This window comes from Fusarium solani (genome assembly GCF_023522795.1).
Source record: "Fusarium solani strain SB1 chromosome Unknown bctg00000005, whole genome shotgun sequence".
NCBI classification, from domain to species: domain Eukaryota; kingdom Fungi; phylum Ascomycota; class Sordariomycetes; order Hypocreales; family Nectriaceae; genus Fusarium; species Fusarium solani.
The window spans coordinates 1162833-1189790 of NW_027072153.1; the positions used below are offsets into that span (position 1 = coordinate 1162833).

General features: G+C 53.7%; 10 protein-coding genes across 10 annotated transcripts; 5 read left to right on the forward strand and 5 right to left on the reverse strand.

The window, feature by feature from the left end:
* Nucleotides 1-128: 128 nt before the first annotated feature.
* Nucleotides 129-976, forward strand: MRS44_008789 (uncharacterized protein; the record flags this gene model as incomplete). The annotated part of the gene is made up of 3 exons (XM_046269683.2): nt 129-575; nt 628-880; nt 933-976. 3 exons carry the CDS (start codon nt 129-131, stop codon nt 974-976), a joined length of 744 nt encoding a protein of 247 aa, XP_046132244.1.
* Nucleotides 977-1261: 285 nt separating this feature from the next.
* Nucleotides 1262-2815, reverse strand: MRS44_008790 (uncharacterized protein; the record flags this gene model as incomplete). The annotated part of the gene is made up of 4 exons (XM_065621060.1): nt 1262-1924; nt 1988-2477; nt 2575-2647; nt 2701-2815. 4 exons carry the CDS (start codon nt 2813-2815, stop codon nt 1262-1264), a joined length of 1341 nt encoding a protein of 446 aa, XP_065477132.1.
* A 1521-nt stretch (nt 2816-4336) lies between these two features.
* Nucleotides 4337-7521, forward strand: MRS44_008791 (uncharacterized protein; the record flags this gene model as incomplete). The annotated part of the gene is made up of 10 exons (XM_046278568.2): nt 4337-4339; nt 4390-4431; nt 4489-4560; nt 4619-4798; nt 4848-4916; nt 4972-5043; nt 5100-5519; nt 5568-5999; nt 6049-7188; nt 7240-7521. 10 exons carry the CDS (start codon nt 4337-4339, stop codon nt 7519-7521), a joined length of 2712 nt encoding a protein of 903 aa, XP_046132246.2.
* A 299-nt stretch (nt 7522-7820) lies between these two features.
* Nucleotides 7821-8900, forward strand: MRS44_008792 (uncharacterized protein; the record flags this gene model as incomplete). Its single annotated transcript, XM_046276325.2, has 2 exons — nt 7821-7848; nt 7903-8900. The coding sequence occupies 2 exons, from the start codon at nt 7821-7823 to the stop codon at nt 8898-8900; spliced, it is 1026 nt and encodes a 341-aa protein (XP_046132247.1).
* A 3525-nt stretch (nt 8901-12425) lies between these two features.
* MRS44_008793 (uncharacterized protein) lies at nt 12426-15254 on the forward strand (the record flags this gene model as incomplete). Its single annotated transcript, XM_046272747.2, has 3 exons — nt 12426-12545; nt 12598-12925; nt 12976-15254. 3 exons carry the CDS (start codon nt 12426-12428, stop codon nt 15252-15254), a joined length of 2727 nt encoding a protein of 908 aa, XP_046132249.1.
* Nucleotides 15255-16047: 793 nt separating this feature from the next.
* On the forward strand, nt 16048-18331 carry MRS44_008794 (uncharacterized protein; the record flags this gene model as incomplete). Its single annotated transcript, XM_046276327.2, has 2 exons — nt 16048-16814; nt 16861-18331. The coding sequence occupies 2 exons, from the start codon at nt 16048-16050 to the stop codon at nt 18329-18331; spliced, it is 2238 nt and encodes a 745-aa protein (XP_046132250.2).
* A 273-nt stretch (nt 18332-18604) lies between these two features.
* Nucleotides 18605-19936, reverse strand: MRS44_008795 (uncharacterized protein; the record flags this gene model as incomplete). The annotated part of the gene is made up of 1 exon (XM_046276328.2): nt 18605-19936. The coding sequence occupies one exon, from the start codon at nt 19934-19936 to the stop codon at nt 18605-18607; it is 1332 nt and encodes a 443-aa protein (XP_046132251.2).
* Nucleotides 19937-20824: 888 nt separating this feature from the next.
* MRS44_008796 (40S ribosomal protein eS19) lies at nt 20825-21625 on the reverse strand (the record flags this gene model as incomplete). Its single annotated transcript, XM_046276329.2, has 3 exons — nt 20825-21183; nt 21237-21300; nt 21593-21625. The coding sequence occupies 3 exons, from the start codon at nt 21623-21625 to the stop codon at nt 20825-20827; spliced, it is 456 nt and encodes a 151-aa protein (XP_046132252.1).
* Nucleotides 21626-22302: 677 nt separating this feature from the next.
* On the reverse strand, nt 22303-23358 carry MRS44_008797 (uncharacterized protein; the record flags this gene model as incomplete). The annotated part of the gene is made up of 1 exon (XM_046276330.2): nt 22303-23358. One exon carries the CDS (start codon nt 23356-23358, stop codon nt 22303-22305), a length of 1056 nt encoding a protein of 351 aa, XP_046132253.1.
* Nucleotides 23359-25354: 1996 nt separating this feature from the next.
* Nucleotides 25355-26674, reverse strand: MRS44_008798 (uncharacterized protein; the record flags this gene model as incomplete). Its single annotated transcript, XM_065621061.1, has 1 exon — nt 25355-26674. One exon carries the CDS (start codon nt 26672-26674, stop codon nt 25355-25357), a length of 1320 nt encoding a protein of 439 aa, XP_065477133.1.
* Between the last annotated feature and the right edge of the window lie 284 nt (nt 26675-26958).

A 26958-nucleotide genomic window follows, 5' to 3' on the forward strand; every position in this document is an offset into this window, starting at 1 on the left:
TTCTTGTATACACATTCTTTATTTTCTCTTCTTCATTCTATAACATCTTTCTTGACGCTAGCCGTCCTGATATATTCCTTCTTTTTTTTTTTATTTATTTACAAATACTCCTTAAAAACAAAATCACAATGCGCTGCATTCTCTCCCTTCTCTCCTCCGTGGCCCTGGTGGCCGCCCACGGTTACGTCGAGAGCGCGACCATCGGAGGAAAAGAGTACGAATTCTACAACCCCAACGTCGACCCCTACTCCAACCCTACCCCCGAGCGCATCTCGCGCCCCATCCCCGGAAACGGCCCTGTCGAGGACATCTCTTTGATCGACATCCAGTGCAACGGCTACACTGCCGGTGGTGTCAAGGGTAGCCAGCCCGCTGCTCTGCACGCCGAGGCTGAGGCTGGATCTACTGTCAACCTTCGCTGGACTCTCTGGCCCGACTCTCATGTCGGTCCTGTTCTGACTTACATGGCTCGTTGCCCTGATGAGGGTTGCGATGCTTGGGAGCCTGCCAGCGAGAAGGTGTGGTTCAAGGTTCAGGAGGCTGGACGAGAGGGAACCTCCAACAACTGGGCTGCTGTAAGCTTCATGTCTCTAAAAAGTGTAAGTTGAGAAACTGACAATACTTTAGACCTCGCTCATGAAGGCCGACAACGAGGGCATCGACTACACCATCCCCAGCTGCCTCAAGCCCGGCTACTACCTCGTCCGCCACGAGATCATTGCCCTCCACGCCGCCTACCAGTACCCCGGAGCCCAGTTCTACCCCGGTTGCCATCAGCTCAAGGTCGTCGGTGCCGGCTCGACCGTTCCCACTGATCTCGTTGGTTTCCCTGGAGCCTATGCCCAGAACGACTCCGGCATCGTCTATGACGCCTACAAGGGTGAGTTCTATCTGTTTGTTAGCTATTGCATGCCTGCTGACTGTTGTCCCAGCTTCCACCTACAAGATCCCTGGCCCTGCTCTGTTCACCTGCTAAATGCAGACAACTCTTCGCCGTGGGGGTTGAGGAGATGTAGATAGGTCTCGTTCTCATGGCCGCCAGTCGGCATGTTGAACAACGTTTGGGTTGTACATGTATTCGAAACTTCTTGTACATATACCTACATTGCATGTACATTTCATTAAAAAGACATATAAAGCCTGGCTTTGAACCGGCTTCACTCTTGCCACTTCAAACAGCACATATATCAGTGACACGTCTTGAATTACATGGGATATTAAACTTGTTGCAACACTAACGACGCTCAAAAGCACGCTTCCGTCACTTTTCCAACTTCTTGGTGTTTGAAGAACTGAAGGTTGCAGCTCTTTTGATGACCTGCTGTACCTCTACAACAGGAGCCTCGGTGTGCACCCACCAGTGCCAGACAATAGCCAGGAGAACGACAAAGATGGTCAGGGGAATCGAGATCCACCACATTGTCCAGAACAAGGGCGTCAGCATCACGTTCCACGTCTTGCCATCGTCATGAGCTTCGGACAGGAACAGCTGCGAGCCAATGACTGTGGCGACGCCGGTGGTTGGCAGGAAGATCATGGTGATGGCGGCAATCACCTTCATCGAGTTGGAGTCTTGAATCATGACCATCGAGTCCTGTTGCGTGACCAGGTTAAACGACAGCGTGATTGCATTGTCGACGCGCTTCTGGAGACTGTTCAGACGCAGCTGGCTGGAGCCGAAGAGTGAGCGCCGGTACTGGAGAGTCTCGCGCAGCTGCTTCAGGACAGGCTCGTTGGTCGTGGGCCTCGTGTGCTCGTGGTTGCCGACGTTGCGGATAGTAGCGTCGACGAGCATGATGCACGAGTCGATGGCCTCGGCGATGTGGATGATGTGCTTGGCGCAGTTGTGCATGGCCGCGAAGGGGATCTTGGAGCTCATCTTGCGAATGTTCTTAGAGTTGGCGTACTCGAGGATCAACTGCTCCTGTTAGAATGGGGCGATAAGTAAGGGGAGAGGGTTACTTGCGTGTTCTAGAGGCCCAAAGACAGTGTTCATCTTCCAGACTGTATCGTCGACTTCAAAGTACAGCGCCTCAAAGAGCAGATCAAACAGAATGTACGGATCCGTCACGACGTGCTGCCACGCCTTGGCCGCGACAAACTCATTGATCCTCTGCCTGATCCTAGGCATGGCACCGAAGCACACCAGTGTAGTGCTCCCGTCATTCTCTACACGCAGGAAGAAGCCCGCGCGGTGCCAGCTGTAGTCAGCCTGCGGGAGCGTCGAGATGTGGTATCCCATGGTTGCGGCGCGGTTGTCCACCTCGGGCGGGTTCGAGCCATCCTGCTTGATGTCGATGTTCTTGCACAGGAAGTGGAACCACGAGCTGGAGCCATTAAGATCGGTGCTTCTACCAAAGCTGTGGCTCACGGACTGGAGGCGTTCTTTGGTAAAGTCTCCTGGGATGTGGAGGATGTCGAAGAGCTCGAGGGTCTGCGCGAGGGCATCTCGACGGGGGAGATCTAGGGGAGCAAACCTGAGAGAATGAGTTATTTAAATTCTCGATAAAAATTGTATACTTCCGCTCCTGCAGTTATTCCCAATTCATGGAGTTGCAGATGGCGCAAACCTACACAATTCTCAAGCTCGCCTTTTGGCGGAGACACTGGGCATTTGGCTCCAGGTACCAACGGCCCTCGGGATGATCTACAACTGATCAGCGGCTAGATCGTCTACGCGGGGAAAAAACGTCTTCTTACCATGGGAAACCTCCCAGATGTTGAGCATCCACTGAGGGAAAGCAACGGTGATGGGCGTCTGCGTCGCCTCTTGGGCAAACGCATCGTGAGGACTGTCTCTGTGCGTCCACGACATCATGAATTTGCTTTGCTTCTTCTCTTCTGTGGATCGTCTTCTTTGCTAGACAAAACTCAGCCTGACTGACTGTTCGCCCCATCGACCGTCTTTTGACACAGTCAAGTAATGGGATGCTTGCCGCCGCGCAACACTCAGGGGTCTCGGACTATCGAGCCACGGCGTCGAACCGGCGCAAGGCATCCCATGTCTAGGACTATTTCATGGCGTCGAGCTATTTTCTGCAGAAATATTGTACAGGCTTGCCGAATATCCAACGGATGTTGCGTCTAGACCGACGCCATGTTTCAGCCTGCAGGCGCCGCATCGCCGTCTCTGAACGGAAATGCAGGGCTTTTAGCTGTGCACGACCAAAAACGGACGTGAAAAGGCCCCCATTCGCTCGTCTCCTCGCGTAGAGTTTTGATAGTTGAGATTGTTCCTCTTTGCTCTCCACTCAGTGCGTCCCGACCACTTGGGTTGGGTTGCACTTGGCGGACACTGGTCTAGTGTATCTCCCAGAGCCCGCTCTCAGGGCTGGATCTCGGACTTGCCAGGGGTCCCCCAGGACAGGGGTTCCCTTTATTCACTACGAACCTAGTTTCTACACTATCACAACTGCCGAACCCTCACCTGAGGCCGTGCAGGTCTCACTACGTGGGCGGATCGTCGCACCTCCAGAGTAGAGACTCTGTAGGGCTGCGCTGCCGTTACCCCTGCCTAGACAAATCCAAACCTCTCTCGCCCGGTGTGCCGCTTCCGGAAAGATGGGGGGTCGTCTAGGGCTGAACGAGCCAGATGGCGGTAAACATTTCAAACCAGGCTGCGTTGCTTGGCAGGGCTGGTCGAGACTGCTGGCGCCGTGGCACACGACCGACTTGCACAAGTGACGCCATGGCTGAAAGGCCCTACCAATATCATCCACGGGAGTGACATCCCTCAGGGCTCAGCCGCTTTGAATAGTTCCTAGTCTATCGGATAGCAGAGACCTAGAGCCACGGAACAAGCCGCTCCACCCCTACTACAGCAAGCAAACGTCGCTCAGTCATGTCCTATCACACGGCCCAGCGCATCGTGAGGCTGGACGCAGGAGTAGAGTACAGTAGCAATCACATGCGCCCTCCCTTGGGATTGATCCAACGTGCGACGCGAGTGGTCCTATGCATAGATTGTGAATACCACCCCCGTTCCCCAAACGGTCTAGGTCTCCGGTGGCGAGAGGACATCGCACCTTTTCCTTTCAGCCCCCTTCGACTCATGGGCATGGGCATGGGGTAGGCAGACATGATGGAGCCCGCCCAGGCACCGTCACGAGACGGCTAGTTGCATTTCATGGAGCCTCAGCTCCTTTTCCACCTGGGAGCTCTTGGTGTGACAAGAGTCGTTCGGTTTGTCCTGTCAACATATTAGCGTGCGGCCATCCGAGAGAGAGATAGCCAGAGAGATCACCCGAGCTCTTTGACCCCTTTCTTTTTTCTTTCCTTCATCAAGCCAGCGAGTGATTCGTTATCTTTGCCTCTTCATAATTCGCATACATTAACCATGGTATGTCTCCCTCTTCTTGCGGATGTGTCTTGTTGCTGACTCTCGCCAAGGCTCACTTACACGGAGGCTCCTACGACCCCAACGTGGTCAATGTAAGCTTGCCCTCTGAGGACTTCTCTTCCAGGTCGCATTGTGCCAACACTTCATAGTACCAGCAGCCGCCTCCCCCAGTGTCGCACCAAGCGCACGGTGGTGCCTACACTCCGGGCAGTTCTGTCGTTGTGAGTATTCCATTCCCTTGGCAACTGTCCCAACGTTTCTTACCATGATATGTACCAGTCATACCCCAACCAGCCCTTCACACATCCCTATCAACAACAGCCCGTGTCACCTCCCACGAGCCCTCTCTCAGCCCAATCCGGCGGTTATCAAGTCCCCGTAGGACAGCAGCAACCCATTCCCATCGGACAAGTGCAGCACCAAAACACCATGCAGTACCAACAGCAGCAGCAGCCCACGGTTTGTCTCAGCCTCACCTCAAACCTCCGCGCATCGCTGACCGTGACAGTATGGTGGGCAGCAGGGTGTCGTCTATCAGCAACAAGGACAAGGCAATGGACAGCAGGACGGAACAATGGTAAAGCTCTTCCGTGGCTGCTTCTGCGTATAGGCACAAATTGAACTTTTCTTAGCAAACCAAAGGTGCCATCGTCCCCGTGTCTGCCGCGCCGCTGTCGCCTCTGAATAGCTCCGAGGATGGCGAAGTAAATACTCACTCCCAATCGTGGCCCAATTACGCTTGCTGACAGGTTGACAACAGAAAGGCGAGAAGGAGTTCCCAATCAAGCTCAAGGGCTCCCATCACTTCTTCGAGCCTCGAAGCGTCTTCCGATGGCGCAATCCCGTGCTGTACCAGAAGCCTGGGTACAACTTTACCGATACCGAGACCAAGATGAGACATCGCGACTATGCTGGTCGTGTCTCATACAAGACCCGGTCCGATCGATATCTTCATCACAACGATGGCTACCTTCGCAACATGTACGTCGCAGCGACCGACGACATTTATGAAGGGCCAGGAACTTCCACTTGGAAGAGGACCTATGTCCGCAAGGTTGCGCCCATGAAGGTGCGAATCGCAACCTGGGTCATTGACTTTAGCTATGACCCCCAAAGCTGGGAGGATTGGGGCATCATGGTGCTCAGAGCCCTTCCTGCGGCCATTGCCATGGCTCTTGTGGTAAGTTGTCTTTCTCTTCAGCACTGCGCATCTATCTGACAATGTTAGTTCTGGGACGGTAAGCCCACCGTCATCAAGCGAAGCCTCTGCTATGCCCCGGTCCTGTACAACTACCATGGCGATGCCAAGGTCTGGAGCAACCTGCTGGAGAACCGCAAGGGCCTCTCCCTCATGGCCCGGAACAACCAGGTCTATCGCATGCTGCGCCCGCGATACCTGTGCTTCCTACGCGAGCCCTTCAACGACGAGAACAGGGGAGTCGACGTCCGCAGCGTTGTTGAGTGGGAGAACAGCGACGGTCGGGATGCCAACTTGGCCTACCTGTTTGTCGCCTACTCGACTGAGCACTTCAGCCACAGCTCTGAGCAGGACATGATGGCTCTCCATCACATCGCTGAGACGGCTTGTCGAGCTGCGAAGCTTCCTGCTTACTGGATCGCCTGCAGCTGCATGCGCGACGAGAGTGAGCTGGAGTCTGATGTAAGTGCTGACAGGCCCGTCCCGTTGCCACCTTGACTAACGCCAATAGGTCTACCGCATCTCTGATGTTCTTCGCGGCGCCAACAGTATGATCATCGCTGTCGGAAGAGGCAAGACGGCGATGTCTTCGGGCAAGGCCAACACGGAGTCTCTCCTTCGTGAATGGGGTAGCCGAATGTGGACCTTCCCCGAGGTTCTTCTCAGCCCTGGCAGAAGTATCTCCATCTATACTCGCGACAGTGACCTGTCGTCGCCGCTGGTGGTTGCCAAGAACCAGTTTGCTGCTCAGGTCTGGACGTATATGGACCCAGATATCGCCCGTCACTTGATTGACCACTATCTGGGCACCATCAGCCTGAGCCGACTGGAACAAGCTGTTCTCGCCCTCAAGTGTCTGTACAGCCGTCACACAACTGAGTATCTTCCCGGTGATCAGGCCTATGCCCTCATGGGTCTTCTGAGGCTTCGACCCCAGGTTGACCGAACCGACACTGCTTTCCAGGCCTTCTCTAGACTGTCTCTGGCCAATGACTCAGATAGACTCCTCGAGCGCTACATCTGCACTCTGCCTGTGGACAAGGATCAGCCATGGTACAACATGGAGGATGCGTACGAGTCCTCGCTCTGGGATATCACTCCCTACTGCCAGGTTGCTGGTATCGCGGAGAATGACACCATCATCATTGACGGAGCTTGGGGCATCTCCGTCCGCTGGAAGACCTTCTACCCCGTCTATTGGTCGACTGGGCCGTCCTGGAAGAGATGGCTTGCCGGTCTCGCCGTCGAATGGAATGGTGCCTTCTTCATCATCGCCATCGCTCTCATTGCCACTGGCGCACAGGCTGGCCCATACGGTGCAAGCACTATCGCCCCTGGTGTGATTTTCCTGCTTCTGTTCCTTTACATCTGGATGATCACACCTGGTCTGGTGCGAGTCATCTATGGCGGCAAGTTTGCTGACACACAGGCTGAGATGTTTGGCTTTGAGGGTCACCTCAACTCCCCAACCATCGAGCGTGCCATCTTTGGCGGCAACTTTGGGCGATTCTCCTGGAGCACCCATGGAAGTCCCCTGAGCCGAAGCGTCGTCAACCAGTATGGCGAGCGTGTTGGTATTGACCCTTGCAAGGATCCCGAGATCCGAATGAAGGTTGAGGCGGCTAAGAATGCCCGTCCTGGTGAAAAGAGGGTAAGAAGTTAAACTTCTAATATCCGTACCATTATAGCTGACATATTCCAGATCTTTACCCTTGTCGACACCTACAACATGGAGCTGACCCTGTTCGAGGCCGTCAGACCCCCCGTGACTCTCATGTTCTGTGCCTCCGAGGGTGGTATGCAGCGAGCCATCGGATGCTCCTATGAGTGGGAGACGCAGACCATGTACCGCGAGACGGTGCTGAGGATGCCTACTACCGCTCTGAACCGCATGGACCGAGTGCCCCGGTTCCGCCTTGGAATTCAGCGTCCAGTGTACTCTTCTGTTCCGGTCAATACCGCTGCCCCGGGGAGTGCGGTTTAAGTCATGTTGCGTAATGTTTGGCTTCTCTGGGTGACGTTTTATGAGTCTTAGTAGTTTAATCAAGTTGTTTCGTTCAATTAAGAACTTAAGTAATGATCAATGTGTTTGTAAGATTGATGCGATGGTCGTAGAGTTGGTGATAAGGTGTTAGCTTTAGGTGGAGCGCCGAGCTCTTATCGATAAGCCTCAGCAGGAAGAGCCCCGCTCTTGGCTCAGTCGACTGCCTAGATCACCAACATCAACTCGTCCTCTGCATCTCCATCACTCGCCATACCCAGGAAGGAGCTGGGGTTGTCACGATGGAGACATCGGCTCTGAAAGCGTGGGGTATGCTCCAAAAACCCCCTCCCAGCTCTTAAACGGTACTGACACATGCGACAGAGCTGGACAATAATGTCCAGTTAATCGATCCCAAACGCGACGCTCTCTACAACTACGATGCCGCAGCTCAGAAGACCATCGCCGATGCCAAACCGTGGACTAAGGATCCAAACTACTTCAAACATGTCCGAATCAGCGCCACCGCTCTCATCAAGATGACCATGCACGCGCGCTCTGGTGGCAATCTCGAAGTCATGGGCCTGATGCAGGGCTACATTGATCAAGACACTTTTGTCGTCACCGATGCGTTCCGCCTTCCCGTCGAAGGAACAGAGACACGAGTCAATGCCCAGGAAGAGGCAAACGAATACCTGGTTGAATACCTCGACCTTTGCCGAGCGCAGGGCCGCCAGGAGAACGTGGTGGGCTGGTATCACAGCCACCCCGGCTATGGATGCTGGCTCAGTGGTATCGATGTGGACACAGAGGCCATGCAGCAGCAGTTCCAGGATCCCTTCCTGGCTGTTGTCATTGACCCTGACCGCACCATCAACGCCGGCAAGGTGGAGATTGGCGCTTTCAGAACCTACCCTGCTCACTACAAGGCGGATCCTGTTGGCGGCACAACCGCCGATGGCTTCCAGGCAGTACCGCTCGCCAAGGCTGCCGAGTTTGGCGCTCACTCGAGCCGCTACTACAGCCTCGAGGTCTCACACTTCAAGAGCTCGCTCGATGCGCATCTCCTCGAACTTCTCTGGCATAAGTACTGGGTCCAGACCCTTAGCCAAAACCCTCTCCTTACAAACCGCGACTACGGAAACAAGCAGGTCCTGGACCTGAGCTCCAAGATCAAGGAGGCCACGATGGGCATAGCACGCAATCAGGCAGCACAGAGCATGATGATGAGGAGTGGAGCGAAGAACACTGACAAGGCGGTGGAGAAGTTGGCCAAGGACGCCAACCTCATCGCCACCAAGGAACGGTCTGGTCTGATTGCGAGCCAGGTAAAGGCCAGCGTCTTCAACGGGCTCGGGTCCAAGGAGAACCCTACATCGTAACGAAGCTTGATGATCTGGAATTTAGGAATGCGCTTAGCATTACAAACGGCATAGATGGCGTTCAGAGGTGAATAAAGAGGCCTTGTGTATCCTTGCACTCGCTTGTTTTTGGTCGCTTGGGCTGGTGTTTCATGCTCTTCCAGTGGGGTCGCTCAGCTATCAGCTGGCAATGCCCCTCGTGCTAAATGTGAGCTTATCCATTGCTGAGAATCAATCATGGCCGGACAGATCTCCTGGACCTGGAATAGTGCGCTTTACTAAGAGTACTTTTGAAGGATCCCAATGGGCCTTTTGGAGGCCAAGAAGGCGTTTACAGTGAATGGCTGTCATGTAGCCAGACTCTTGAGAGATGTTTCGGCTATCCAGGCGCGAGAAGATACTCGTGAGAAAACCACATGTATGAGCTTGTTCCTCCACAGAACTGAAAATTATATTGAACCTGTTATCATTATTTCCTTCGTATCATCTGCTGTGGCATGAATGCCTATATCCCATTTTCTCGCGTCGTCAATGCTCCGTTGCGGGGTTGAGGTGCCCACGACCTCGGGCAGAGATCCGGGGAAGTGGGTCCAAGGACCGGAGGCAAGACGATACCAGCCATGCCATCATTGAAGCAAGACCGTTAATCTCTACAATAGGGTTTCTAACGTCGAAGATAATGAAGAAGAGTGGTTTCTATTGTCTTTGTAGTATTGACAGATTAATCTTAGGCCACCCTGAAATCTCTCTTTTAACTACTAACTATGCAATCTTGTCTCGCTATGCAATCGTTTTCCCTCAACAGCTTGCCTACGTTTATTAAAGAATCAACTTGAAATTGTTTTACGGCCCAACGTTCGGTTGTCTTCACTTTGATTGAGCTTTCTGTCACTGAGCATGGATGCCGGGGATGTTTGCCCAGGCCGCACACCCGTAGTAAGACTTCCCGGCTTGGCGATGGGAAGGACGATGTGACACAAACTTCAGTGCCGTTCAGTTTACAGGGTCTCCATCGTTCACGGTATCAACGGGAGTAGTAAAGGCCCAATCCTTCTCCTCAGACTGGTTGCCTCTAAGAAAATGGGAGCTCGCATCCCATGAAGCCATGTGTGCGTCCCAGCCATCGGCAGTGCTACCTGTGGCGCCTCACGAGACGAGGTGGTGAATCTAGACGGAAATCTAGATGCGACGCGCGTGCGACAAAGCACGTTGTGCTCTGGGAGTTTGTCTCGAGCCCCCGACTGGGCAATGATTGCCAGCCTCCCGCGGCCGGAGAAGGCAAGGTGAGGTGTGATGGTTTGGGTTGCGGTTGAGGAGAGCTTCTTGCAGAGCCGGTCCGTTTGAAAAAGGCAGGGGAACGGCAAAGTATCGTGTTGTTTTGATGCGTTCAGTGGCTCAGAGCTAATTCCTGCCGAGACAACCACCAAGACGTCACCCTTCAGCTTCGATAGCCAAGCTCTCTCACATGCTTGCCGTCTTCCGCATTTCTGGTCGGGGATTTACTGGAAGCGTGGAGACTTCCTCTGCAACTGGCGAGCGGAAATGGAATCATTGGGTCTGGAAATGGGGCAGCTTGTGCTGTTGGCCGTCGGAATCGGTGCCAGGTCGACACCATCTTGGCTCGAGGATTTCCTAATGGATCACGATTGTCGTTGTGATGGGGAGCATTGGACAGCACATCACCAAGGGGTACCTGACGTCGACAGGCCCAGTCGAGGCACCGTGACTGGCGTATTACCTCTTGGGCTTCCGCTCGGACGACATTGCTGGGCTGGGGATTGAGGTGTGCTCGAGGTACTGACGGTGTACTGTAGAGGTTGGTCAAGTCGGTGACGTCATGGATCGCTCACTTTCACATCCAGCGAGCCAAGCTTCTGATGCGATCGCGACATCAGGCCACGCGACGCGATTAAATGAGATGGGAGAAAGCAGGGCATGCGCGCAAGGGAGCAGCTGGCGATTACGTTGTTATTGGGTCAAATCCATGGGTGATGACGATGCTAAGGCTCAAGGTAGACGTCCATGATGGCTTGGTCTTTTTTCATTTGGTGGGGACGACACCAAGAGATCAGTCTGTGCTAGCTCTCCCGTAGCCCATTCCAGCCAAGAAAGGATCCTTGTTTGGTCAAGTCGAGATGGATTAGACAATATTGAGAGCCTCCCAGGCCTGCCCTTGTCGATTTTCTCCCAGGTGGAGAGGGAAATCATGGGGCTGGAGATCATGTCAATCATCCGGGAGACGGCTCCAGATTAGTAGAGTAGCATCCATTGATCCAGAAGAGCATTATCTCGATAGCAGAGCACAAGACATCGACACACAGAGTCAGACCTGCATCACCAGCAGGTGTCCACTTCACAGCCGAAGCGTTGAGGCGCAAGTAGACAGGAATTGCTCTCGTCTCACCATGCTTTCGGCGAGGTAGCCAGGGGTCGGTGAGACATGATGGAGCAGCAACAGCGCTTGATCTGGGTCGTTTTACCAGGGCAACCCACTCTTTGATCGAACCATTAAACCGAGACGGTGGGTGAAGGAGAGCATCAAGCGTTTGGTGGCCGAAACAAGAGCTTCCCGTCGACTTGTTTGGTAGAGGGGCCCAGAACGTCGTTGAGGTAGCATCATGAACAAACAGGCTCGACGCCGCCGTTTCTTTTCCCCTGGCGCCTGGTACCACCTCCAATTGGATACAAATTGTAGTAGCAGGAAAAAAAAGAAAGGAAAACCCTTGCTCTTCAGTTGCTGCCCTTGACTGAGGATCCATGAATATCTGCTCGACCCCTGCTGCGCCGTAGGGTTCGCTCCGGGACAGCACTGAGCCGCCAGCTGGAGCAAGCAAGGAAATGAAAGCAGCCCCAGCAATCAAATCATGGCGAATTGACGGGTAGCGCGTGCGGTAGTGCACACAGTAGGTACAATAGGCGTAGGTGTCCGGCTTGGTCGACGTAGGTACCGCAGCGTAGGTATCTTAATTAGTGGTTCTGCGACAAATTGGCCGATGACGTCCTCGATCAGCGGGTCGTTCTCCCTTAGCAAACGTCAACGTCACTCCCTCCAAGACGAAGAGGCCCCGGATCCAGCCAACTACCGCTTGGCCTATGCGATCAGGATGGATGGATGGAGGGGATGGATGGTAGGGTGTCAATGTGTAACTCGAGGCCAGATCAAGGTAGACTGTGCTTGTGCCTGCCTGTCACCAACTTCCCAAAAGTATATGTAATCCAGCATCTCTCCTTCTCACTTCTCGCAGCTCTTTCCTCATTTCATCATCCCATCAAACATCAATTCTCATCTTTTTACTTTGTGGAAGTCGCAAGCAATTATACCCCAACCTATTCACGAATAATACCATCCTCTTTGTGATACCCCATACCCTAGGATACCAAACAACAGCTCTCCTATTGTTTCCTCTACCTCAAGGACCGACATAAACAACTTATCTCTGGCCATCGACAGTTTAGCCCTATCGGAGTCCTTCTATCCATTCCTAGTCCAAAACACCCAGCACTATTTCGAGGCGTCATAATACACATTCACACTCTGTCGCCAACATGACTTCCAACGCCAACGTCAACAAGCCCACAAACTCCGAGGTGAAGGAGGCCGACGTCAACCGAAAGCTTCAGCTCTACGGCATTGCCTCTGCTTTCCAGAATGGCAAGATTCCTTCGGTATGTGGTTACAACTTCGACTATCGACGACAACACGCTAACAATATTTCAGAACGATCAAATCGACGTCGCCCTAAGCAGCTTCCTCGCCTCTCGCGCCCTATCGAGCCCTCACGAAAAGCTCTCCGAGGAAGGCAAGACTCTTGTCAAGGACGCGCGCGATGTTATTCAGCAGGCCAAGTACCTTCTTCTGTCCAAGAACGAGGGCAACTTGATTCAGGACTTTATCTGGCAGACTACTCAGTTTGACGCCAAGAGTGTTAACACTCCCAACGCTCCCCTCAGCAAGGATGCTGCCAAGAAGGACGGCGATGAGGCTCTTAACGGCCTGAGGACTCTTGGTACTCTTCTGATCACCAACGGCCAGTTCCGAAAGCTTCGTGAGTTACTCTTCAGCACAATTTGAGAATTGTACTAACAACCCATCAAGTCCAGGACTCCACTATCCTCTTCCGCGACATGGCTGGCGATGCCGCTACCAACGCCGCTGCCCGTGTCCGTCCCTCGGATGAGCAGCTCCGACAGATTGACGAGCCTGCTCAGGACAATGTCTGGCATGAGGCTCCCGACTTCTCCAAGGAGAACTTCAAGCAGCAAGCCAAGGGTTTCTACAGCGGAAACCCCAAGGAGGATGCCAAGGACACTGCTGCCGCCGGTCTCAATGCCGCTGTTCCTCAGCAGGAACAGCAGGGCACTTACACGCAGGTCACTGACGGCCCTAGTACCCTCGCTGGCGCCCGCGAGGTTGGCCAGAACGTTGATCCCCAGGCTGGAAAGAGTGCTGCTAAGCAGGCCGCTGATGCCAAGCTCGATAACAAGGTCGACCCCGAGACTAAGCAGAACATTCTTCAGCGCAACGAGGAGTATCGCCGCCGCGCCCGTGAGTACTTCGACAAGAAGATGCCTCAGGAGCGCAAGGACCAGATCATCTGGCGCCTCAAGAAGATGATTCTTGAGTGCCAGCAGCACGAGGACTACTCCCAGGCCATCCAGACTCTCCTCCGTCTAGCTGAGAGCTACGGCAAGCACGGCCGCACCTACGGTCAGGGATCCGCTGATACCGCCAAGGAGGCCCGATCCGGGTTCTCTGCCGCCGAGTATGATTTGCGCACTATCATTGAGCGATTTGCCAACGGTACCTCGACTGAGGATCTTTGGGACTCGATCGGCCAGATCTACCGCGATGCCGACAACGATCGGGAGCTCAAGGACTGGTTCAAGGCTATGAACTCTTACATCCGTCGTTGCCTGCTTCAGCAGGGCTACATCCTGGAGGATGAGTCTACTCGCGAGTGGGATCAACTTTATGAGCAGGGCCGATTCCTTCTCCGCGACAAGTACCGTGGTCACACTGACCGTGTCGTCGATGAGATCAAGTTCCTTGCCGATCAGTTCGATCAGGATGCCCAGAACCATGCTTTCGCCCAGTCTCTTCAGAAGCTCTTCAAGGATCTCGGCAACGATGTTGACGGCAAGCCAGTCTTCAAGCCTCATCTTATTAAGGATCTAAGGGATGTCATCCTCCCAGCTATCTTTGAAAACATTGCCTACATTCCCATTCCTCGCATCGAGTACACCGATCCTCAGGTCGATGCCATCATTGAGAACCTGGTTCTGGAGAGCGACAACTTTGCGCCCAACGTCTTTGAGCTTTCGAGCGAGCACTACTTCCGCTGGGGCCGCAAGAAGATTGCCAACAAGAACCATCAGACCATTGAGGTTAAGGTGGCCGGCATCCAGATGGATTTGCGCGACGTCAGCTTCCACGTCAAGCGCAAGAAGGGCTTCCCTTCCATCACCGACACTGGTGTTGCCGACATCATCCTGCCTGGCGATGGCTTCTCTTTCAAGATGAAGGTGTCTACCGCTGAAAAGAAGGACCGCCAGAACTACTTCAAGGTTGACAAGGTTGACGTCGACTTTAAGAAGCTCCAGATCAAGATCAAGAAGTCAAGCCACAAACTCCTCTTTGCCCTGGTCAAGCCGCTCATGCTCAAGGCCATCCGCCCTCCTCTGCAGAAGGCAGTTGAGAAGGCCATCAAGGATCAGTGTAACAAGCTTGATGCCTTGATGTACCAGATCAGGCAGGAGGCGGAGCGCGCCGCCGCTGAGGCCAAGAGCGATCCTGAGAATGCCCCCAACATTTACAACCGCTACTACACTGCCGCCCAGCAGCAGCTGGCCAAGGGCAAGAAGAAGGCCGAGGAGGCTACCCAGGACAAGAAGGCCAACATCGCCATGACCAAGGAAGACAGCATCTTCCCTGACATCTCCCTCCCTGGTGGCATCAGCACCAAGGCCACCGAGTACAAGGAGCTTGCCCGCAAGGGCGACAGGTGGGAGAGCCCTGTATTCTCCATCGGTTCTGCCAAGAAGAGCACCGACATTCCTCCTGCGCCCAAGATCCAGCGCAAGGCCCATCCCGTTTCTGGCCTCGGCCCCCGAACCACTGACACTGGAAACGACTCTTACCTCCCCGGTAATGGCCACCAGGCGGGCAACGGTCATAGCCACGTCGGTAACGGCCACAGCCACGGCAACGGTAACGGTGCCTTGAACGGCAAGGACCTCAATGGCAACGGCAACGGTTATCACCTGAACGGTAATGGCAAGCACTCGCACGCTGGCAACGGCTACAGTCTCGGAAATGGCCACACTGCGTACGGCGGTCAGGCCCTGCCTACTGGCCAGCCCATCAGCACCATCTAGAGAGACAGTGATGGAGACGCAGATAGGCGGCAGGGGAGAGACAGCGAAGAAGTGTTGACGTTATACCCATGCTAAAGGACTCGAGTTTTGCTTCAACTTGTTTTGATACCACGGCGGTAGCGAAGATGGATGGAGAAAGCAGCAAAAGACTGGGACTTGGTTAGGAAAAATGCTGGAGAGATAATTACTTAGTTATGACCGTTTCCTTTGTTAATGACTATACGCGTTGTTCAGACAAATTGATGTTTTGCCTTTGCTATACCAAGCGTGAGGAGTGATTGCAGCATCTGTCACAGTGAGAAGAGAAAGTAGTTTAGGCCATGTCCAATATTGGTGATGATGATAGTGAAGACGCGAAGTGAATAGTGAGCGCCAAATCGATGAAGGTTGATGAGGTGGTGATTGAGGAAAGAAGGTTACACTGAGGGACAGTGCACCTCGGGCAGGATTTAAAACGGCGGGGCGCTAGACCTAAATAGGCTAGACAACGTTGAGGTCGAGGGTGGGCCATTCAGACGACGTCACCGCTTGCGACTTGAGTTGAGTAGGTATCAAGGTATTTCCACCTGAACAACTTTACTCTGTATCTTTTTCCAAGACAGGAACGCTTCAAAGGCGGAGGGACCGTTTTTAATAAGGGTTCTTTACTCTGGAAAAAGTCGCAATTCCAAACTTGAGTCAACATCAGACAAGGATTTCTTCTCGATCCACCAACACTTCTCACCCCGGCTACTATCCTGACCTACATCCACCTACACACGTGGAGGGACCCCTCGATGCAACAGTAGCCACCATGGCCATGACGCCTGCCACTCTGGCCCCCGAGCAGACGCATGCGCTCTTTGACATTCTGACCCATCATGAGACGTACGCAGAGATCGAGGGCTTCAAGTTCCCCGGCGCCGTGACGGGCTATGGGTATCCCTTTGCCAGGACCACGGTTGAGCCTCAGGCTCCGCCGGCTCCCGCGCCCAGCACGGGCTGGAGGAGCTGGGCCGGAACGCCCGCCACTTCTACGCCTGCAACGCCGCGGTCGAGGACGCCAGTGACTGGCAAGGAGCCTGTAAGTGAGTCTGTCAGTGAGAGCAAAGAGGAGGATGACGGGCCGTCGGAGTCGCCTGTCCTGCAGACGATGCTATCACGGTTTGTGCTGCCCCTCCCGGGTGTGAGGGATCTGCCACGGGAGTACTGGTCCGTCAGGGTACAGGGACTTTTGGCGAGACTCGGAGAAGCTGAGCTGTCGGAGAGCTATGATAAGGGTGCCCTAGGGACCAGGAAGGTGTTGGCGACTGGAGCTAGCGGACTGCTCGAGATGATCGGTCGAGGAGCTTTGGGAGGCGTCAAGATAACACACAGGCCGGAGACGAAGCCAAAGGGTGATAAAGAGGGCGAGTATGATCGAACCAAGGCTGCAGATCTCGTGAGGGCTGGGGATGATGTTGTGGAGGGGCTGGTATATGGAGGTTTGGTCGACGAAATGTTTGACCACTTCAGCAAGACCGACGACCTCGAGTCTCACTCTCCAGTCATCAAGGCTGCGGCAGAGTATGCCATTATTCAGTATGTCTTCTCTCGTCGAGCAAGTTCATCGCTGACCGCAGTCCAGCCTCGCCACCTTTATTCATCACATCTTTGTCCTCTCCCCTGAAGGTCAATACCTGCTGAAGCTTCTCGAAAATGTCCACAACCTTATCCCTTACAAGATGGTGAAGCAGACCCTGCGGATGGGAAATGCGGCCACCATGATCAGTGCCATGATGCGCCTGCTCCTCGCCAAGCTGAGCGTTACCAGCGTCACCAACTGGATCGGCTTGACGGCCAATGCCGACGATGGCATGAACCTGTTGCAGCGTATCATATCCCTCGTGCTATCTTGGGACGCTGGAGAGTTCCGCAAGGGCGCCGATAAGATTGAGAAAGCCAAGGAACGGCCGAGTGACGAGATGCTCGAGGCTATCCGGCAGTACATCGCTCTAGGTCGTGATGAGCACGAGACTGTGAGGAAGGCTAGTGCAAAGCACTCTCAGTCCATCATCACCGCCATCTTCAACGGCTCCAACCCGGCTCTCACAAGCGAGCTCACCGACCAAAAGCACGCCCAGTGTCTCGAATACTATTCCGCCTTGCTATCCGTCCGAGACCGCGAGAGCATCACAACTGCGTTCTGCCGGCAGCCCCCTGACCTATTCACCGCGGCGATCAAGGATGTTTTTACAGCGTATGAGCCGATCCTCCGCACAGTACATTCTCAGGTAGATCTGCGCGAGCATGTTGAGGCGGGCCAGCTGTTTATCGACGACTTTATCAAGACGAGCAAGCCCAAGAAGGCCGATGCGGGCACCTCGACACCTCTCAAGTCCATGATAGGCGGTGAGGCTAAGCCTGGGAGGATGCCAAGCGTGGACGACTATGTTGATTTGCTCATGAGGAATCGAGAGCTCATGTACAAATGGGTTCACTCGCTTGCGGCGTCGTGTCCGGATGTATGGAGTGAGATGAGGGTGTGGGCAAAGGATGCTGTTCTCAAGTTTCAACAAGAGCGGAAACCTTGCGAAACTCCAGGCAAGGAAGACAAAGCAAACGTTACCAAGGCCAATGGTACGACCGACATGAGCGCCATGGATGAACGACTCAATAAGCTGTTTCAGTCGCTTCCCCAGTCTTCTCAACAACCTGTGCTCAACGCCCTCGACAACCATGCTGCGTATCTCGCCCAGCTAGAGGCGCTCTCGATCTGCCGACTCCAGCGCATTATCGACTCGGACGATTCAGACTCTGACAACATGTCAGGACCAGGAGTGTACCTCTCACGTTGGCAGAGTCTCCTAGAAGATACAGCCATCACCCCAGGTACGCCAAAGGGGCCTCTTCGACACGGAAAGGATGTGAAACATACCTTGACTATGGGCAAGACGGGTGTAGCGGGTGCAGAGAAGGCGAGAGAGGTCGCGCTCGAAACGGCGCTACGGGAGATGGAGGAGGGGCCTGAGGCTCCGGATGTAAACATTGTTTTGAAGGAGATGGCCGAAGGGTTCCGTAAGCTACTTCAAGACATGCAAGGGGAAGAGAAGCCATGACTTGAGGCTGTTGATGTACGATGATGGTTGCGACTCACACAGAACAACATGTTGGGTATTGGTATAGATACAATTACAGTACAGGGGCATTAGCACATCTGACGGATCTAATGCGGATAGACCACGAACTTGATAATTTCATACACAATCCTCTCGGGGTATCTAGTCCTCTTCGCCTCGTTTGATAACCTCGTATCATCTCATCTCACCTTAATCCCTGTGGTGGTTTGAGAACATGACCCCTTGACAAGCCATCTCCAGATTGAAAACAACTCAGTAAAAAGCCCGAGTCGGACGCTGACGACCCTTGGACTTGCTTCTCGACTTTCTTCGCGGTGGCTCACTGTCCCTGTCCAGCACAATCGTTTCCGGGACCTTCATGTTGAATCGTCTGGGTGCCTTTTGCTTCTGAACACGTCCTCGACCAATAGATGGCGAACTACTTTTCGCTCTGCCGTTTCGTGTCTGAGAATCATGGAAAAAGGTCCGTCTTGCGGGTGGCCACGTGCGTCGCTCCCTGGCAAGAGCTGGATCTTCTATGACCGGCGTCGCAGGGAGGGGTTTGGGTATGTCTGCAGCCTTCTGCTTCTGTCTCTTGACGATGGCGGCGAACTCGACGATAGCGGCCGTCACGCCTTCGGGGGACTCTCGAATCTGGCCAACTCGATAGGCAAGGCCGTCGATGTAAGCGTCGATTTGCTCTGAGCGATCGACCTCCGTGAGATCGATGGTGTCGATGGTTTCCAGCTCGCTGTCAGAGATGGTCTCTGCATCGGACAATTCGTCGCCAAAGTCCATGTCTTGGCTGTCGCATACCACCACCTCGGGTTCGCGGTCGTCTCGGGCTCGGGGTGGACCTATGGGCTTGCAGGTGACAGCGTACGTCTTGGGGATGAGGCGACGCTTCCAGAGGAGTCTGATGGGTACTCCCGTCATCTCAGAGAGTTTCTGAACCAGGCTCCGGCAAGGATGGCAGTGTTTTCGGGAGAAGTAAACTTCAAAGATTGGTCGTGATCCATCCTCCCAACGCGCAGTTCGAAGCTGACGAAGCTGTTCAACAGTGATGTTGTCATAGTCCTTTGTTATGCCAAACATACTAAGAAGAACGCATATGCCGTGGACTGCGAGTTTGACCTCGACGTGAGAGCCCAGAAAGACTCCGTCAACTCTAGCGACAGCCACACGACCCATGCCGTCAAAGGGACGGTTCATGCGTAATCCGAGAGTCTTTCCAAAGGCGATGACACGTCTAGTCCAGATGTCGTTTCTAAGCACACCCTTCTGCGGATCTAAAAGATCACCAAAGCGTCCTGCGCCGTGTCCAGACTCTGCAGCCACCAGGACAACTCTCTCGCGGGAACGTGTAACGAGGGCGAGGAAACCAGTAGTCTTGTTCTCGAGCTGTTTCGCGATTTGAGACGGTCTCACAACCTTTAATGCGCGCTTGTGCGCAAAGGTGAAGGTGAGGTTTGCGCCTAGGACCATGACCTTGAGGGTGGCGGTTTCGGTGTCGATGACATGATGAAAGTAGATGGGGGGAGGTTGAGTTTCGATGCTCGAGAGGAAGGTGGGAGGCACCCCGATGACCTCTTGAAAGTTTGGCATTGTTGGCTTCTCTTAAGAGGGGATGTATCGCAATGTGAGAGTGAGTGGAGTTGTGGTTTTGGCTGAGGGGTGTATGAGTTTCTGAGTCAAGTCAAGAGTTAAGGTGCACTCACATAGAAATAAAGCCAGAAAAGAAAGAATGCTAACAAAGTCTGAGGCACTTAATCACTTCAACGAGCGCATGCTTTTCGGGAATCCTTTGTGGGTAAGAGGGGAGTTGTGTGAGCATAGAGACTCCTGAAACCCTTGCACCACTCGCACTCGCTCAGCGAGATGACGAGCAGGGAACTCGGGAAGTCGAAGAGTTTCGCAACATGAATGAAAGTCGAATACAGAATAAATAGTAAACTCAAGCATGAAAAGGTTCGGTGCAGGCATCGACTGGCGATGAAGGAGTTGAGCCAGTGCCGGAGTTGTGTGCTTTGAGAGAGCCTCCAACTTGGAGATGAGATGCACCCTCTAAGTGAAAGCATCAAGCTTCAACGATAGAATAGGCGCTCAAGGCGAGAGCCTCAAGCGGCAACGGCAACGATGAGCTTCTTTGAGAAAGAAGACCGACCGCTCGTGGGCAGCCCAGTCCTCGTGATGGCTTCAGATGCGGCAGAGGGAGTCGGAGTGAGAGGTGACGAGTTGTGAGGTTAATGAATGCAGGAGAGGGGTTCAAATCCCCACCACATGAGTTGACAGCATTCACATATCTGCAGCATGACATTCACAGAAGGCATTCACCGAGCAAGTCAGAGTGAAACGACAGGTGGACGGGTCCTAATTGAGCAAACCGAATGACCTGACCCATTGTCGGGGGAATCTCATTCATACATGACAAAATCTAATGACCCAACGCCCCCAAATCCATTGCTACCCTGCAAGTTTTTGGTTGCATTTTTTTTACTCGTCATCCTCATCCTCCTCCTCGGCCTCAGCGGTGGTCTGGGCAATTCGGTCCAAATCACGCTGGCCGGCCTGGGTGATGCGTCGGCCACCCTTCTCCTCGTCCTGCTCGAGAACACCAATCTTCTCGAGGGACTGCATGACCTTGCGGTCGACGGAGCCGGAGGCGTCGACGTGCTTGGAGGGGCGCGAGCCACGGTTGATGGCAGTGCCGTGGACCTTGCGGAGGCGGCCGACACCGACGGTCTTGCGGAGGTAGACGTGGCGGGCGATGGAGGCGGCGCGGACGTAGAACCAGTCAATGTCCTGGGGAGGGAGCTCCTTGGCGACACCAGTCTTGACGGTGTCAACCCAACCTAGAGACAGTCAGTAAATGCCTGTTGCGCTGTGTGGGAGATCGAGGTCTTACCAGGGATGGGCAGCTTGCCCTGGCGCTTCAGGAAAGCAGCATAGGCAGTGATGAACTTCTGCGCCTGGAGACACAATACCCATTAGCAATGATTCCGTCGTCAGAAGTCTTTCGACCCCCTCGCGCCTGCTCCTCAATCCCATTTGTTCCCGACCTGCGACATCGCGGCGAGCGTCCCGACGCAGCGGTCAGTTGTTTTTTTATAAACTTCTTTCGCGCTGCGGCGGGCGGGGCGGCTCGTGATGCGAAGGCAGGCGGTTTCTCTTGGAAGATTGTGTCGCCAAGTCGTCGAGAAGTGTGTGGGATATTTTCGTCGAAAGTGTCGCTTCTGTGATTCTTGTTCAGGGAGGACCTACATCGACGTCGCGCACGGTAACTCCGCCGGCCATTTTTGCGGTATTGATGGGGGGGGATGGAGGGGGAATTGGGGTGGTGCGTTGGGTGGTTGAGATGTCGAACGTGGTCGGTTGGTGAGCTCGGGCTGAAGCAATTCGACTATCTCGAACTCGTGAACTTTTTCAGAGTAGGGTTTGCGGCCCTAGCGGGGGAGCCCACAGAATGATGACTAAGGACAGTGCTGGCGATACAGTTTGCTGTGTGTGATGCACTGTAGATATGAGTGGGGCTACATTCACCGTGGCCGAGTTGGGAAACCAGCACATGACATTGTCTACGTGTAAGTGAAGGACATGCAGATCTCTACCTTGCAATTAAAAGGCATTGTCTTTCAGGCCTCGTCCATTTTTGCATGTGCAAGAACTAGGTAACTCGTACGTTGACATGCTCTTACCAGTACGGGCCGAGCTAACGACGGACAACCACCAACACACCAAAGAACCAGAGGCATAGCAACTTCAAAATAAATAAACTACGGAGTAAGGTTGGGATTTAGAAGGTAACCATGGTTCAATTCCCCATGTAATTCTAATATGCTATGAAAAAACAAGAGAGGTATCACTAGAAAGCAGGCTGATGCAAGCGACAAACCCCCCGATTATATCCACCACGTCCACCACTTCAACTCAGGTCAGCCAGGCTAACCCAATCATTCTATAATGTTTGTTTTTTAAGCCCACTTGGCAAGGATGGCCATGACGGCAACACCAAAAGCGACGCAGGCAAATGCAGTCAACAGGACCTTGAGAGGGGCACGGCGCATGTAGGGGTTGAACATGAACTCGTGGGCCAGGAGCTCAACCAGACCAGTGTAGATCAGGATACCAGCACTGATGGCATCAAAAATACCGTTTACGAGCTTCTGGTCGCTGGCGTTGTTGGGCTTGGCACCAATTCCAGCAGCGATACCGATGGGGGTGGAAAGGGCAAAGATGAAGCCGAGGAGGTAGGGCATCCACTGGCGGTTGCTAGGCCAGGGAGCGACAGCCAGTCGGGAGCCCAGACCGAGACCCTCAAACATCTGGTGGAAGACGAGGACGATGAGAAGAACGTTGAGTTCGTCGGTGCCAATGGTTCCGAGGGTGAGACCGATGAAGATACTGTGGAACACAACGCCAAACTCGAGGATAAAGATGCCGAGAAGCTGGCCAGCGAGACCACCCTGAGAATCACCCTCCTTGTGCTCTCGACCATGGGCAAGGTGGCTATCACCAACAGGGGCAAAACCAGGCTGTCGCTGTCCCATCTCAACATCAGTGGCCTGCTTGAGTCCCTCAGCCTTGGGGCTGATCGACTTTTTTGCGACGTCCATAGCAGGGTCAAGGTCGGTATCGATGTCCGTCTTGTGGTTGTGTTCCATATCATCGTTGGTCAACCTAGTAGCGAGCATCTCAAAAAAGAACATGACGATAACAGTCATGAGAGCGATCGCCTCAGCCCAATCATATCCATCAAGCCGGTCCTCGAGACAAGGGTCGGTCAGGTTCTCGACAGCCGGCACCAGCAGGTGCATAAAGGCGGTTGCTATAATAACGCCGGTACCGACAAACTTGCAGATGAAGAATGCAAACTTGGGGACGGCAATCTTCTTCTGTCGCGCTAGGATGATGGGGGACATGGCGCCGATGAGCGAAGAGGCCATGATGATGAAGATGGCGCCGATTCGAAGGCCCTTGCGGCCGAGATCGACGGGGTCGCCATTGCAGCTATCAGCAGCGTCCGCCATGTTTTCGAGAAAAGAGTGTCAATGGCGCTCAGGGACACAAAGTATCGTATAAGTCGTCTGTGGTTGTCCAACAAGGTGAAAATGCCAAGATCGTGTATCTCCAAAGGCCAAGGATGACCTCGATTGGAAAATTCCCCAAAGAGGAAAGCGAACAAGGGCAAAGGAGCGATTCGATTCGAGCGGAGGGTTGAATGCCAAGGGCTTGGGTGATGCGCTAGTATCTATTCGCCTGTGCCACAGAAAATGCTTGGCCTGCAGAGTGAGTGAGGGATCGTGAACCAGCGAACCTCTCGAGGGGTTTATATGTATGTCGAATATGAACAGATTCCGTGATTCGAAAAAATCCGGTTCTTCGTGGAAAAGACGCGACACTACCCTGATGGTGCAGACTTGAGACTTATGTATAGGTTGTGAGCAGAAAAAAGAGTGTGCCGGTAAACCGAGACCCAGCTGGGAAGTGGGCGCGGCGGCTCTTTGGTTAGCTGCCGGGGGAGAGAACGATATTGGGCCAGCTGACGGAAGCGATGTGCCGAGAGATGCGTCGACGGTAGCGTGGGTGTGTGTGGGTGATTCGTTATCAGGGACCAGGGGATTGTGGTTTACTTTGAAGATTTGGGTGCTGAAGAGCAGGCTGGTGAAGCTGGAGGTTGGATATGTTTAGCATCTTGACTTATTCTGATCTACCAAACTCTGCTGTTTTTATACTCATCTGTCCTTCTCGATCCCGTCAATGAACACTTCCAAAGCCATCTCATTATTTGTCAAGTCATTCACAATTCAAGTAGCTAAACAACCACGCATTACACAAACTCTCCATCCCTCCCACCCACATGACGTTCATCTCACTCCATTTCCACGCCGGATCAGATGCCAGACAACGAACCCGTTGCATCATCAGGTCCCAGAGAAAAGGGAACTCGGCAACTGCCACGTTCCTTGGCATCAAAATCGTTTTGCCAAATCCGCAGCCAGAAGAGGGGGAGGAGGTGCGGGTGGGTCAGTTTAAGGTGAGGACCTTGATGGCCATCTCAGCCTCAAGGGAACCCCCGCTAGCAAGTAAGCATACGACTAATGGACTTTTGTCAGGAAACTCTGTTTTGGTTGTGGCTGGTGACTCTTTTGCTGACTGCGACGTACAAGGTTTTTGCTGATGGTGAGTGAGGTTCCTTGGTTGACAAATGTGTGGTTCTTGTCTCCAGAACTATCGAGTTTCTTTGCGAAACCCTCTCTATCCAACTCGTATGTCGGTGTAAGCAGCTTGAGTCTGTTCCCCTTACAGATGTGGCGTTTATTATTCTCTCTCCTCTAATTGGCCAGACTCGATCATCCCACGCATCACCAGCCACACCTTGGATCGTCGGACAGATCGCGGAGTCTATCAAGGTTCTCACGACCCATGTAAGCGCGGGATGCGTCAACTGCCCACGCAACTATAAACGCCCAAACAACTCATTCGGATCAGACGGCATCGTCATCCTGTTCAGCTCACGTGCATGTCTGGAATGGATGGCGCTAACTTCATATCTTGATGCGGCGCAAGCGAACCAACAGCAAAGTATCCGTCATGTCGAGGGATGAAGCAAGAGAGACGACACAGCTTCTATTGGAGCCTTCGAGATTACCATCCCTCAACGCTCGTATCATCAATGACTCCAAGTCTAGCGTTCCTATACAAAGTAGTGATTTCATCAACCGCAACGCCAGTGATATGCCATACATTTAGTTAACATTACCAACAACATCCCTCCTTGACGAATTCAGTCTCATGGGAATCCACAACCAACTTTCGTCCATCGTTATCCCCGTTAGCGTTGCGTTCATGTATGTGGATCGAGATAATGGCCGCGTCTGCACGCATGATCTGCCTCATAAACTTCCCACCATGATCCCAGTGTCCGCAGCCATCAACGCGGCCCAACTGGGTGGTAACGGGTTCCTACCGTCCCTGCGGACCGGGAGCCATGTCTAGCCCACGCGTCGGTGGCTTGGTACCCGTTCATGAAGAGAACTGGATTTCCAATCCAAGGGTCCGAAAGGGCTTGTCCAGTTTCCGCAGGTCGATTCCGCTGCCCAAACTGAATAGGAGGGACTTGACCCGCCCCTCCCAGAGCACCCCTATTCGGAGGTTCTGGTCCAACCGCGTCTTGAGAACACCGGCGTATTTCTCCTCTTCGGGCTTGTCTGGGTCAATCTCTTCCTTTGGAGGTTTGACGATAACTGGCTCCGGCTCGTCCAGCCGCCACTCAAGCTTTGCTTGGAAGCTACGCTCCTTTGGTCGACCGGGATCGACGTCTTCATCCAAGACAGGTCGTGTAAACGGTTTCCGCCAGAGTTCCATGCCAATAGCCCAAGCACTCTCGTAGCTAAAGACGTTAAACTCCATCCGCGTGGCGAGGCTGCAATGCCTGCCGGCCACCACGGCGTAGCTCGCACTGATATTACCCATCAGGGGGTTGAGGGTCAGCGTTGCGGATAACGGTGTACCCGTGTGGGAGGGTAATGTCGCGAAACGAGTTCCCAGGCTGATCCCACCAGACTTATTCAGCGTGCCGTAATAGAATTCTCCGCCGGTGCTGAACCGCCCGTATATCCTCTCCCTCTCGCCATTTCCATTGTCGGAGAGGCTCGGTGCCGACGGGTTTTCGGCATCGCCGCCAAAGTTGTACACCCCTCTGAAGCCCAGCAGCCCTCCATCCGAAGAGGCTAGTCCTTCTAGGGCATACTTTCCCACATCGTACTGTGCCAACCCCAGAACTGTCCCTCCATTTCTAAGGTGTTGCGCAGACACGGCACTCAGCTGAACCTGCAGCGCGGGCGACAGCCGCCTGACCACCATTGCCTCGACAAGAGACTGGGGGAGATAGAGTCGGCCATACAGAAGTGATGATTCGGGCTTGTCCTTTGGGGTCTGCAGCAAGGGATCGGTTCGGTGGGGGAGCTCGCCGAGGGGTCGGAACGAGCGCAGCAGCTCCGGTAGATTTACTGTTTCCGATTGTGGCGTGAGGAGGAGTCGCAGCGGGACTGACGAGAACAGGTACGAGATGGAGCCATCGACGATGCCAACGGAGCCGAGCTGGTAAGATGTCGCAAAGTTGGGGCTTGCGAGGGCGGAGAGGGTGAGCCGCAGCCCACGGGGGGTCTGAAAATTCAGGAGTGCTACAATAAGCAGTGTCAGTACGATGACTCGAGCAATTGCTTCAACTCCTCCCGTGTCCTCACCATCGGTGGTCGCATTCAGCGCCGCGTACGAGTTGTCGCGGTTCCAACCCGTAGCTTCGTAGAAGGCGCTGTGGACATAGTCCATAAACTCGCGCATGTTATGGCGTAGTGCGCATGCCTCCCTTGGAGCGAGGGTGTTGCTCCGGAAGCACTGGGTGAAAGTGAAGTCGCAGAGTGTGCGACGGTGATGATGACGATGGTTGCATGTCGGATCCGACGCGATGTGCCGGGGAAATATCGGGACTTTGAGCTACCCTATACCACTCGTCTGAATCGATGTTGTTGAAGTTGATGAATGTTGCGAATTCAACCCTTGACAAGATTTTGGTGATTCTAACTTGATTTCTTGTCCAGTTACCGGGCACTATAGCATTATTTGAG